This window comes from Portunus trituberculatus, chromosome 46 (assembly GCF_017591435.1).
Source record: "Portunus trituberculatus isolate SZX2019 chromosome 46, ASM1759143v1, whole genome shotgun sequence".
Classification (NCBI taxonomy): domain Eukaryota; kingdom Metazoa; phylum Arthropoda; class Malacostraca; order Decapoda; family Portunidae; genus Portunus; species Portunus trituberculatus.
Genome location: NC_059300.1, coordinates 21963358 through 21977701, shown reverse-complemented (window position 1 = coordinate 21977701; position 14344 = coordinate 21963358). Strand labels below are relative to the sequence as shown.

General features: G+C 36.2%; 2 protein-coding genes across 5 annotated transcripts in view; one reads left to right on the top strand and one right to left on the bottom strand.

The window, feature by feature from the left end:
• Positions 1–724: 724 nt before the first annotated feature.
• LOC123519840 lies at positions 725–10816 on the bottom strand. Of its 3 annotated transcripts, none has more exons than XM_045281410.1 (3): positions 10659–10816; positions 9079–9251; positions 725–5408 (listed from the first exon to the last, which is right to left on the bottom strand). In XM_045281410.1, the coding sequence occupies exons 2-3, from the start codon at positions 9223–9225 to the stop codon at positions 3744–3746; spliced, it is 1812 nt and encodes a 603-aa protein (XP_045137345.1). In that variant the 5' UTR covers positions 9226–9251; positions 10659–10816; the 3' UTR covers positions 725–3743. The 3 variants fall into 3 exon arrangements, with proteins under 3 accessions (XP_045137345.1, XP_045137344.1, XP_045137346.1); XM_045281409.1 differs by having other exon boundaries at positions 10631–10808; XM_045281411.1 differs by having other exon boundaries at positions 10651–10805.
• A 421-nt stretch (positions 10817–11237) lies between these two features.
• The window catches only part of LOC123519841 (ras-related protein Rab-14), a 55789-nt gene continuing 52682 nt past the window's right edge, over positions 11238–14344 (top strand). For both annotated transcript variants that reach the window (XM_045281413.1, XM_045281412.1), the window contains exon 1: positions 11238–11437. In XM_045281413.1, the coding sequence (XP_045137348.1) occupies positions 11241–11437 (197 nt within the window). In that variant the 5' untranslated portion in view covers positions 11238–11240. The remainder of the gene's footprint in view (positions 11438–14344) is intronic.

The window sequence follows — 14344 nt, the reverse complement described above, 5'->3', positions numbered from 1 at the left end:
GCAAAAATATCTGCCATCTCATTTAACTGAGTTGTTTGACTATCTTTGAACAAGATGGCTCTTTTTAATATCCTTTTGAAGGAATTTATGTATTTATTTTTAATTATAATTTTTCACTTTATACACAGCACAGCTAGCCTTATACATCCATAACAAGGCCTTACAACATACACTGACCCAACCATTGTCCATTTATTATGATACTGTTTCTCACTTCAGTCCGATCACAACAAATGCTGAGTACTTCCCCCATAGGCTCAACCAAGTGTTCCAAACCTGATCCCAGGGATTGATGAGAAATGCTCATTTTCACTCAGCACTGTTGCTCTCCATTTGCCTCTATCACGCACAATTATTAGTCATCTCCACCAAAGATCAACTAGGCTTTAATTGTGAAGGATGTATGTGTGTGTGTGGTGCTTTGGGCCCACTTACATTGGATTGGCAAGCTGGTATATAGATGTGTTTCAGTTAGCAGGTGTGGAACTTTCATAACTACTTATGTAATGAGTGTTTTCTATAAAGCCATCGTCAGTATCAGATACATTACATGTATTATTACTTTTGGAACTTACATGGAGAGTACAGTGTACTGTGAGTTTTTTCATAGACTACTGTGAGTGTAAATTGAAAAATCACCAGCAGCACAACACACTCCACCATTTTCATCAGTTTCCCTCAGTTGCTTGGTTAAGAAGGTGATTATTTAAATAAAATAATTTAGTTACTAAGTTTAATTTATTCAGTTGCTTGGTTTATAGGTAATGCCTGAGGTAGTTTCACTTCAGTTTTGAAATATACAAAGCAAAATAAGGATATTTCTATTTTTTATAGAAAATTTATTATCTCTGAAGAGATACTTTACATTCTTTCTTCAAGGAAATATAGGTTTCATATATAGTATTTCCTAATTATCATAAAATCTTGACTAGATTTCTGAGACTAACTTTTCTGGAGGAGGTGGTTAACATTCTCAAAACATCATTTGGTAGTCACCAAGTACTATAGTAATATAACTGAATTATGATCTCCATACAACAATAAATACAAAACATTACAAATCATTTGTACTGGATAAAATAATGAACACTATGATTGATAAAAACAAAATGCAAACAGATTCTAGTAACAGAATCTTGTCATCACTCATGGTAATAGCCAACTCAGCTTTAGTAAAGATTTTTAACACTTAAGTTAAATCAATATGAATTTCTAAGAAACAAAATAAACTAATCCTCTACAGCAATTAATAAATTTTACATGTAGTATAATGATCAATATGTAAAAAATAATGTCATACTACAGAAATGTTTAGCTATGTATTCTATTAGAAATCCACTGGCTATTCTTATGAATTCTCTACTGCAATAAGGATTAATACACATTTTGCAAAATGGCAATATGTAACTTCACTGGTATTTAAAATTTTCAGCTTTAGAATGTTTAGGCAAAGTGATTAATTTCATTTGGATGGCTGTTCTCAAAGGATATTATTATAGTTATGATGATGCCATTTATAATGATAATAGTTAGTAAGGCTTATAGATCACTGTCACTCAGTGGTGAGAGAGAGAGAGAGAGAGAGAGAGAGAGAGAGAGAGAGAGAGAGAGAGAGAGAGAGAGAGAGAGAGAGTGTGCTTGGAATGGGAAGAGAGTTGGCCAAAGTGTTAAGTTGTACAGGGCTGTTACAGCTTCACCATCAACTAGGAACTGTATACTCAAGAATGGTGTCATCCTGAGATTGTGTGCTCTTGAGATAGATTCTATTCATATACTGTCAAGAAATTTTGGGAGAGAGAGAGAGAGAGAGAGAGAGAGAGAGAGAGAGAGAGAGAGAGAGAGAGAGAGAGAGAGAGAGAGAGAGAGAGAGAGAGAGAGCCCAGGCAGTTAGAATAGTTTACATTTGTAATAAATCACATCTAGGTAAACACAAAGATAACAAAATTAAACAAGAAAATAAAGAATATTTCATCAATTATACTTGAAATTTAACTAAAAAATTATAAGGTTTTGTGAATAAAAAATATTGGATATTAGTATATGTAAAATACAATTAATAAGTATGAAACATTGAAAAACACTCTGGAGCCACACAATCTATGATCAGGCTGAAATACTACTGCTGCTACTGTTACATTCCATATTGTGAAAGGTGGCTTAAGGAAGGAGACTGGAAACCTCTTCCATATTGTGAAAGGTGGCTTAAGGACTGGAAACCTCTTCCTATCGTTTTATTCCTGCACTTTTTTTTCTTCTTTAGCCAGCCATTAAGGAGGACAATTTCAATATACAAACACCTTAATGTTATGGTTTTTATACTCAACAGCTGAGAGATTTGGGAATTTAATTCCCAGTCAGGTAAACACAGTATGAGCTGGTGTTTTGTCATACTTTTTGTCAATGTTCATCTTACAGAAAATAGATAGAGCTTAAACAAAATAAATGATTAGAATGATAACTATAGTACAAGATACATGTTTCATAGCACTTAAAATTTTATTTCCTAATGTTTCTAAACGAGAAAAATTGTAAACAATGGTGAATTATTGGAATTCATAATAATAAATATATTTAATTTTTTTTTTTAAAGTTACAAGTTAATTCTTGAGATTGCAAATTCCTCCCAATCCCATGTTATATTTTGATAACTATTTTTGCTTTCTAATAAACTGGATTTTTAATCCAATAAACTGGGCCAGTATAACCATTATAATTAAAAAAGATTTACAGCTCAAACCATGTCCAGTTGGAACATAGTAAAGATGATTTATAGCTGATTATTTTTTTGACACCAAATCATGCTACCCGGGACTTTTCACCAGCAAATTCAAGTTCAGTGAGGCCCAATAGTATAGTTTTAAAGAATTATGAACAGAATTTTTTTCTTCAAAAACTTATTTAGTTCTTTTGATAGGAATATTATTTTATATTTCTTTTAAGGTAACTTGAGATATCTATGGAAACCAAACCTGCAAAGTATCAAGGTGCTACTGTACATATACATATCTACTCACTCTAACAATTTGTAAGCACATGAAGATGCTGTAACACTAACAATAAATGACTAGTGATATTTCAAATAAATATTAGTATCAATGATTATGGAGAAAAATAACGAGACTCCAGAGCACCTACATTAATTTGTTCAGTACATTATACCAAATATTATTGGCCACAGTGTGGGTCCTAGTATGAAGTCCCTTCCCACTTCCCACAGCACCAGTCATTAACCACTGAGTAGGTACAGAGCAAGAATCATCAAAGTAAATATTTCAGTATCGATATAATTTTGCAAATTTATTCTAATGAATCTTTCCTTTTTTCTTTTTTTACCTTGGGTCACATTGTCAAATGGTACAATATATACTAAAGTAATTTAATTCTCAGTTAACTATTTACCATCCTTAAAGGATTTTGTTAGTTTTATAATTGATCTTTCCTTAAGTTAAGGCCCCATTTACAGTAGATGAGTTTAGTCGTGTAACTGGCTGTGGCAGTTGTTCACACGAGGTGACTTTAGTTGCACAACTGAGAAAATAGAGCAACTGTGTGAGAATACCTCCAATGATTGGCAATTTCCTCACAGTACTCATATGACTAAAACTGTCTAGTGTGAACAGGCCCTTAGGGAATATCTGTATTTGCACATAGTGGAGATCAATCTAGAAAATGCGACTAAATTTGTTATTAAAAGCATTATTGTCTTTCACAACATAGCATAATTCTAATACATTGTCGGATCTTCAGCATTCACCTACCAGGAGGTCGGTAAATTTTACAGTTACTCCTCGATTCCAAAGCTTTTCCTGCAGGTCTCTCCACTGTTTGAGTCTACGCGGCACATACATGTGGCGCACCCTTGGGCAGTGCTTCAATATCACACATAGTTGGTCATCTAAATCAATGTCAGATATATCATCGAGCATTGGTAAAATAAGAGTTATCACAGGAATAGTTGTCTGTCTACAAAGTATTGAACATAAACTCTTTAATGAAAATGTACTCACACTTAAACTTTCCACAAAATATGATGCAGATATAAACATTTGCATTAATTCTATATTTTCTGGATGAGTTACACTAAGCACAAAATGTAATGTCCTCACTTTGGGCCATTTACACTCAGGAGGAGTCCTCACTGGTTTTCCCTCCAGGATGCCATTTCCTGTGATTGTAATATTTTCAAGATTTGCACATAGGGAGACAATAGATACAATGTCCTCCCGCTTGGTAGTGGCAGTAGAAAGTAGCCGCAAGCCCAGGGATTTCAGCCTGTACCCATAAACACTAAGAATAGGATGGAGAATAGAGTCTAAGTGTAGAATGTCCCCTCCTGCTGTAAGGGACTCTACCTTCTTACACTCAGAGAGCACATTAGTAAGTGTCTCTATGATTTGTGCAGCCCTTGCTTCACAGGGACCCCTTAATTCTGAGCGTGAACACTGACAGTCTCTGCCTCGAGAAAATATCAAAGACACATCTAGTAGGCCTGGAAATAGTTGAGAGAGATATCCAACATCCACACTGCAGATAAGCCTGTTGGATGCTGTATTCCTGTTGGAGTCAGATAGATCAACAGATGTCAGGAGTAGGTTCTCCAGGTTGTATTGCTTGCCACTCAACCCTGGAATTTTGGTGAGGGCATAGTTGTGGTTCAAGTCATTCACATGCCAATTGAGTGTGCGAAGATTGGGATAGTAAGTGAGAATTGCAGTCTTAATGAAGCTATCATTCCAGCCCTGATGAGAATTTTGTCGCTGGTACCACAAGTGTTTCAAGACAGGAAATTGAGGTTCTAAGCAGTTATACCTCCCATCATGACTGGAAATGTACTCTATCCAAGGCCGTCCTAGCAAGGACACACAGAAAACATCTTTTGTCAGTGACCCAAAGGAGTCAATTAGCACAAGCTCCTCTAGTTGCTTTGAGATGGATTTTAATTTGCTAAGGGCAGTAAGGTGAACACTCTTCCCTGCCAGATGGATGCTCTTGATTTTGGTACAACTCTTGAACAATGCTTGCAGGACTGCTTTCATGTTGTCAGTATCTTGGAAATCAAAGCAGATCACTGCCTTCTCCACAGGAAAGGGGCCTAGTGTCTCCAGAACTCTGATGAAAGCATCCAGATAGGCAGTGTCTGATGAAGAATACCCAATGTTGAAGTCACCATCACTGTCTTCCCCCGAGGCTGCATTCCTTCCTTCCCATACGACTCCTGTACTGAGTACAAATTCCTCTAGCAGCAGTAGTTTCAAAATAGAAGCTTTGAGGAAGTTCACCTGGGATTGGCATGATATATATTCTGCAACTGATGCAATTCTTCTTTTTAAGAGTCTAGAAACAGGATTGCTGATGTTGGTGGAGGCAGCAGTACATTCTAAGCTGGACAGATGTACCTTCAGGTTTGTCTGCAACAGTTATAAAAAAAAAATACTGAACTTGAAAATATAGGTGCTTATATTTATGTGATAATAACATCAGATTTTATGTTTGTGAAGTAACAACATGAAATAATAATAACATGGTTTTTAGTTCTGTAAAAATTTGGTATGCATATAAAAAAGTTGAGGTGAAGAGAAAATAAAAGAAAAATTACCATAGAGCTGACTGTGCTTAATGCAGAAATTTGTCTTATTCATTCTTGAATGTAAAAAATAATAGTATGGTTACATCACTGATTTACAGACTTCCTTGACTCCCAAGATTTCCAAATTGATTGCCATATAATTCATCAAGAAAGTTTAGAATTAGTATGATGATCTTGGATACAAAAGTTACCACAACAGATGCACATAAGCAGCAAATATTTTCCTGTGATTTTTGATATGTAGTAATGAAAGAAATTTTTAAATGTAGCACCAATTACTAACTTAGTCTTTAAGTAGATCCACTGATGATTGACAGCTTATGAGCAGTTGTTGTTTTATGAAACTGGCATAGCGAGCTTACATAAATATGTAAAAAAAAAAAAAAAAAAAAATATGATGCATCTTAAGTTAGTATCTAAACCTGTACACTCCCACCAACAATATCACAGCTCTAAATTATGTAATACAGTCCCAATAACAGTACTGTATATTTAACTATTCTCATTCTTATATTGGCTTTAAACCTAAATAAGTATTACCACTTTATATTAGACACAAAATCACTAGTTAGTAGGGATTGGCCGATTATTGGTGCCGATATTAAGCATTTTCACGCACATCGGTATCCGCCTTATTTTTTCTTCATTCGACGGCCGATAAGAGATAAATTTTAAACTGGGTTATTTTGGGTCTGATGCAGCCGTACCTCTCTGTCTGCTGTCACTACTCTGTCTCCAGCATTGTTCCACCCACAGCACCATCTGATTGGTTACAAGCAGAGCCACGGTAACAGCCAATCAGCAGTGAAAGCTGTGCCTGCACAGTGCTTACAGTCAGCACTAAATGCCTTTAGAACTGCATGTAAACACACATTCTCAGGTATATAATGGTCAATAAGTAAAATTTGGTACTTACCGGTGACTCATTTATTTGTTGATTGGGTTATTCATCTTTAAGATCATGTTATCTATTTGTTTAAGTTTTCAAGTAACTTTATACGACATGCTGCTGAGCCTGGGATCTCCCTGCACTTTTTGTTAGAATTTTAAAATAAAGATATCTATTGTCTAAGAAAAAAAAAAATTCAACATGCTGCAAATCTGAAAAGTTGCTAAATATACATATGCTTAAAGGCATTTAAACAAAGTTAAGTGGAGTTTGTATTATTCAAAATTTTGACACCAAAATTTTCCCTTTTACTGCAAATGAATATCAGCTCCAAATATCGGTTATCAGCCTTTGACTACAAATAATCGGTATCGGTATCGGCCCTGGAAAAAAATATATCAGTCGATCTCTACTAGTTAGTGACCATATAAGCCACCCATACAAGCTTACTGAGACAGTCAAATACACATTCTAATCCCTTAAAGTACTGCTCTATACCTTTAATCTGTTGCTTGCCTAAAAAGATTCTTAAGCGTGTTACTTCACAATCTTCTATCTGATCGCCAGTATGGCTTCTATCAAGGCTACTCTATTGGTGATTTTCTGGCTTTTCTTACTGAGTATTGGTCATCTGCTTTAAGAGATTTTGGTGAAACTTTTGTTGTTACCTTAGACATATCAAAAACTTTTGGTAGAGTCTGGCTTAAAGCTTTGATTTCAAAACTGCCCTCTTACAGTTTCTATCTTTCTCTCTGCAATTTTATCTTAAGTTTTCTCTCTGACCATTCTATTGTTACTGTTCTCCAAAATCTATTAATAATGGCGTTCCTCAGCATTCTGTCCTGTCACCCACTCTTCCTATTATTCATTAATGACCTTTTAAACCAAACTTCTTGTCCTGTCCATTCCTATGCTGATGATACCACCTTACACTTTTCTACATCTTTTTAAAGACAACCAACACTTCAGGAAGTTGACAGATCACACAGGGATGCCACATAATGCCTGAGTTCTGATCTCTTTAAGATTCCTGATTGGGACAGACAAAACTTAGTAGTGTTCAATGCCTCAAACACTCAATTCCTCCATCTATCAGTTTGACACAACCTTACAGACAACTATCCCCTCTTCTTCAATGACACTCAACTGTCTCCCTCTTCTACAGTGAATATCCTCAGCCTGTTCTTTAGTTATAATCTAAACTGGAAATTTCACATCTCATCTCTTGCTAAAGCAGTCTCTATGAAGTTAGGTGTTCTGAGGCTTCACTAGTTTTCTTATCACTCCAACTGTTAACTTTATACAAGGGCCTTATACATGCATGTATGAAGTACTCTTCACATGTATGGGGATGGGCGCGGGGTCCCACTTGCAAAGTTTCTTTTAGATAGGGTGGAATCAAAAGCTTTTTTTCTTATTAACTCAGACTGACTGTCTTTAGCCTCTTTTCTCACTGATGGTATGTTACATCTCTTGAACTCTTCTATCACTATTTTCATGCTATTGCATGCCTCCCCTTCTCCTGTGGCCTCACTGCACAAGGCTTTCTTCCTTTCACCCTTATTCTGTTCATGTCTCTAATGTAAGAGATAACCAGTACTCTCAATCATTTATGTACCTCACCATTTATGTGCACATGTTCATGTGACATAAGGGAGGCAGTGGCATAGTGGATAAGGTGGTGAGTGTGGGATCAGGCAGATGTCCAAGCGTAGGTTCAAATCCCACCTCATACCGCTTTGAAGTTATGTCATTTGTCGAGTGGTTTAAAGTTATCTACATGTCACCATGATACTCAGGTTCTAGGTGGTTACACCAAAGATGTACTTGGGTGGTGATATGGGCCCTAATATGGGTACCACTATAAATAAAATTGCCTGTGCCACTAATGGGGGGAAAGCTAAACAGCGCTTCTCACATATACTCTTCAAGTATGCCTACAGGCACTATAAGCCATAACATGAAAAAAAAACAAAAAAACTCATTTCTCTTATCCTCAGGAATACTCTTCAAAGTGAATCATCATTATTCCGAAGGCCATGCCCATGCTCTTGGAGTTTGAACACCAAGATAATGGACCAGACTCATGCAAAGTGTTTGTTATTGCTGTAGTGATGACCACCCATCACCATGCAAACGAAGACATGCCACTGCTACTCTCCTCTGCCATTTCTAATATTTTTTTAATACTACTGAAATATACCCTTATGTTTATGCTCTGGAGTAATATGTAAAATAAAATAGTAAGAATAACTTAAATGCTTGTCTTCCTGTAAGTCTAACATCCAAGTTATTACATAATTTATTTAAAAGCCATAGTAATTACTGCCATATACATGTGAGTATTTCTCATATGTAGTTTTAAAGAAAAACACAACCAAAAGTGCCTAGATTTGGATTTGTCATTATTTTCAATTTAGAAGGGAGTGTATAAGTTAACAAGATAATGCACACATTCATGTGACACCTCACTACTGTGTAAAGTGAAGTCATCAACTTTGAATGTAACATATGGAAGTGTAAATACAAAATAGTAAGATGTCAACATCAAATAATGAAATTCCAGAATAATAATTAAATGAAAGACAGACTGGAAGCTTACAAGGCATTGTGTAATGACCTCCCTCTGGCTGGAATCCACTGAGCAGCGAAAGGCGCTGATGGCCAGCCGAGTCACACACAGGCTATTCAGGAGACTTTTGGCAATGCAATCTGCTGCCCATTCCTGAAGACTCTTCATTGGAATCATGATGGATATTTCTTCAATCTGAAATTCTGTAATGAATAGGTTCATTACCAATATTTTGAATATAAGAAACCAGTGCTGTCTGAATTTACACGCTTATAATTACGTAGACACAATTCGTCTTCCTTAATCTAAAATCAACAAAAAATAAAGCAATATCAAATGCAGAATAATATGGAAAATCAAAGGTGGTGTGTCATAAGGAAATGTAAATACTTAATGGTTACACAGTGCAGTGATAAGTGAATAATAATAATAAGTAGCATAGTACAAGTACAATGACTAACATTGTTCTTGCATATACAGATAGGTTAGCTTAGGTTCGGTAAGTGTCCTTTTGAAGGAATCCTCCTCCCAATTGGATTAGATTAGGTTAATGTCCATATGGAGTGTCCAGCGGAGAGAAATATTGTTTGTTGACTAATTTTTAGGAATTTCTCCAAAGTAGTGTGTTCTCCTTAGACTTTTAAGTTTCCCAGATTTGGCAGATTTTGTCACCCACATCACCTTAAAACCCAACTTTCCCACCAGATCCCTAAGCTTACTAATCCTGCAGAGGGGTGGTAGTAAGACATAAGGAACCATTGTTAAGATATTTACCTTAATTTCCTCACATTTTTTTCACTTGTTTCCCAGGTTTCCATAGAGACCATCCAATTCCAGCCAAATTTTATTATTAAATGATGGAAACATGGACAGTGTTGATGAATACACAAATTTTCAAATTTAAGATACTGTCCATCTCAAAATGACCGAACAGCAACACTTACAGTAGCAGGTTGGATAGAAATTTGTGGCTTAAGGAAAAAATAGGAAAGAAACAATTCATTTAATGATCTTCAAAAAATGTGGTCTATTTTTTTTTTCCCCTTTCAATTCACCTAGTCCAGTAATTTCTTCATTTGTAGATTACAGTACTCGTGGAATTGGGTTATCCATTTTATTTTTCATATGTTACTTTTCTGACTGCCTGACTATGGCAATAAGGGATAGCCAACCAGGTAAGAATCTACTTTCAAAATACCGTGTCAATGAGAGAGAGAGAGCTGTTATTGGCAGTTGCCGCTCCGCCGCCTGAGCGGTAATTTATCTTATTTATCATTATAGCAACCAAAAAATGAATCTACTTTCAAAATACCCTGTGTCAATGAGAGAGAGAGAGAGAGAGCTGTTATTGGCAGTTGCCGCTCCGCCGCCTGAGCGGTAATTTATCTTATTTCTCATTATAGCAACCAAAAAATCCTTCTATATGCCTCACAAATGAAAAAAAAACAGAGGTTTAATGGTTTCTGTGTGGCTTGCAAAAAATAAAATAATAATAATAAATGAAAAGCCAGGAAAGGAGTGAACCAAATTCCCGTCAGATCTGAGACACACCTCTCAGCTAACACAGTTTTTTTTCTCTTACCCGCACACTAAATAAATTACTTTCTCACTTGCACAAGTTCCAATCAACCCAGGACGGGCCAGGTCAGGTCAAGTGTCGCCGATACATGGCCCCGGAGACCTGTGTGTGATCAGCTGTTGAGCCCAAACATGACAAAAGTAACTCCCTCCATGACCGGATCCCAATTTGTCTCACAGGCCACACAGCCTCACACTTCCAGGAATTTGTGTTCGTTGATTTGCAAAGCGATGATAATGATGATTTAAGTAATCATAATAATGATAAGTTAAAAAAAATCAGTGTGGTCCTTTATATGAGTTTTGGATGGGTTTGTGCAAGATGGGTAATTTTTTCATCAATGATAATAGTTGTAATAACTGCGTCAGTTTACATTACCATTACTTTATATTCTGCGTTCTACCAGGATACTTTATTTCCATCGATTTTTGCGTGTTCTCACAAGTAGATATCTATTTATTCCCTAATAGTCAAGTCTTTTCAAGCCTTCACTGATGTAAACAATAGTAATTATGCAGGCAGCAATTTTAAAGAATATTACTCGAATCTTTGGTTAGCAACCATTTCTCTGTTTGAGCTGCCTTATAATCATAACATTTCAATTGTCCATAGGATGTCAGGTTTCGTCATTGTAAGTTGTCACAATTCCTGTAAACAGTGGATAGTCACGAGGGAGGGAGAGAGGCACATCGACCACTCTCGCCTGGCCAAGTTTACACAGTTTACACATCGCCATATTGAGGGGCAGAGTAGCTGTCATGAATTAGAGCTTTTTTGTATCGATTCACGCCTTCCACGCCTTGCATATCAGTGAGTCCAACGATTTGTTCCATGTCCGAGTGTCAGGTGTGTTGATTGAACCAGGTGAGGGGCGAGGAGAGGAAGCATTTCAGGGGTTTGGATACGCCCATTTGTGCGAAGTGTCAAATAAGGGTTGTGGGTTGTGGGATGTGCTGTGCAGGGTTGTTGTACGTACTACGCGTGTGTGTGTGTTTTCCTATTTCCTCTTTCAGCGTTTTCTTGTGTACGTTGAGTATGTATAATTTTTTGTTCCATTGGTCATCAGTTTGTGTGTGTGGGGGGGGGTAATGATTAATTTCGTACTATACTCTATGAATTATAATATCATACTTTACCATATACATAATTTTGAGGCATAACATGTATGTATCATATGTTTCTAACTGCATCTCTCCATGTCATGTATCACTTTTTTCCTTGTTAAATGGTAGGTCTGCAGCTTTGTACTATATTCCTTCCCCTCCCTCCTCTCTCTCTCTCTCTCTCTCTCTCTCTCTCTCTCTCTCTCTCTCTCTCTCTCTCTCTCTCCACAATAGTCTTGGGGATTTGGGTGGGAAAGAATGAGTACTGGTTGGTGTGGTGCCTAACTTTGACCTTGATGGCTTTGGTCACTCCAGATACTTGATAAGATGAGGCAGTACTAGTTACTTTTGAGATAATTTTTTTGTCAGATAAATGTTATTTGTGTGCTTATCTATATATTACTTAAATTTTGAAAAATAAATTTTATCTTTTCAAATTTTCATTTTTATTTACAGTTGCATGAAAAACAAGAAGATAAATATACCTTCCAAATGTCAGTAACTGGTTCTGAAACATGAGGCATTTTCAATAGAAGTGTATTTATGATGCCAATAAGGTATATATGGCATAATTTTAGTCATTATTAGGTATAAGATAAAAAACTGTAATTACTAGAATTCAATTGTTTTGACACTGGACCTTTTTATTTACAAGATATTAATTAGTTAATTCACTCCCAGTATCATCTGTTATTGACATCCCACAACTGTCATAAGTGTCACACACATCCTTGACTGAGCAGTCAGAGATGTAGTTCATTGTGTTTTTCTTCTTTGTGGTACATATTACACAAAAGAAAGGAATCTTCTTTTGAAAGTTGGTTACATAAGTCAATCAGTCCTTACAGTGATGAGTCATGGTTTTGATTATGAGTGTTGAGAGGTTGAAGGAAGGGGCAGCCCAAAGGGCTCCATGCTTAAATTTGTGGTGGGAAAAGTATGTGGTGAGGATGTTTTTTTTTTCTGTCTTCTGCTTTGTCTTTAGTGTAGATTTTTACTAATGACTTTCAAACTAGTAAAAAATTGAGTAAATAACTTAAGAAAATGGCTCTTCACCAAATTTCCTTTTCATTGAAGTACAGTAGACACCACTTGACTATCTTGTCACCCCTTGCTCATTCTTGTTGCTGTATGTTGGGTTCACAAAGCACTAACAGAGCTTCCAAAAGAAAGTGAATAAAAGATGCTCCAAAAGTTTCTTAATCATGATGAATTACATAATATGTAGTGTTCTGTGCTACACAATATTTAAGTTAACCTTTAAATGAAGGCTAGCAACATCCTGTTTTCTCAAGAAAGCAGTAGGCATATTAATAATAATCAAACAGTTCATAACTTATTTTCAAAGTCTGGGATAAGAATTAATTTGTTTTCTGTGTTGTTTCCTATTAAGTTGTGTAACCAAACATTTAACCAAAGAAGCTATGCCATCATGGATCCCTCAAAATATGAATAACTGGCCACTTGCTTGGACTGCCAATTGTGTCATTGGTAACAACTAGTGATTATCTTCTACTACTGTTGCCAGTGTAATATGTGATTCTAGCCTTGATTTCAAGAACAAATTGGTTGTGTTCTTATTCTCTTCATTTTCTATGGATGCCACAGTGTCATGAGATGAGAAGAGGTGTGACTAGGAAGCTTTTCTTCTGGATACACTTGGCTATTCACTTGAAACTATGGAGGCATCCTTCTGATGATTATTATAGTATTTTAGTGTTAATATTTGGGAATAGAACAGAGGAATAAGTGGGTGGAGAGGAGATTAGATTTCATAGGTAAAGATAATCACATGATAATGTAGACAGTTGTCTTACATATTGTTTGCAAAGATATATTTACATCTGTTGCATTTCACCCTTCAAGGCTCCCTATTTCATCATTTTTCCTGTATCATAACCAAGTTGAATTTATAGCTGCTTAAGTGTATTTGTTAGGGAAGTTTTTGAGTTGTATTGGCTTGACTAATTCTTGTGTGCCACAAACTTGATACACAATGTATTGGTTGTTCCTGTTCTGCATTGTTGTTATGTTCCCAGTTGCCATTGATTACCTTACCTTACTGACGTGCCACATCCACCTGGACTTGGGCAGCCTTGAAGTGCCACCTCTCGCTATCTCCTGCTAAGTGCAACAGCTCTGCAGGCCTAAGATATTTGCCTGTCACTCTCGTCACACCATCCATAAATCTTTTATCTCTGTCTTCCTCTCACTCTTCTCCCCTCCACCATTTCAGTCAACACCACAGCCCCCATCTAGTTCTTCCTCATCACATGTCCAAGAAATCTCATATGGCTTATTGTCATAATTTCCCTTTGTGCTCCCATCTTAGTACATCCACATTAGTTCTTTGTGCTGTGTATGGTATTTTTAAAAATCTCCACAACCATATTTAAGCTGTTTCCAACTTTCCTCACATCTTCCTGTTCAAGAAAAGTTAGAAGCAGCTGATGTGATTATGGAGAAGAGTTTCAAAGATGCATATTGCCAGCAATATGAAAATCTTCTCGCTTATACTGCCATCTCTTGCGTTAATTTTTCCAAAATTATAAGTTGTTACTATATACAACAGCTTTTTTCTTTTCTATGGCTTTCAATTTGATGATGGAACAAT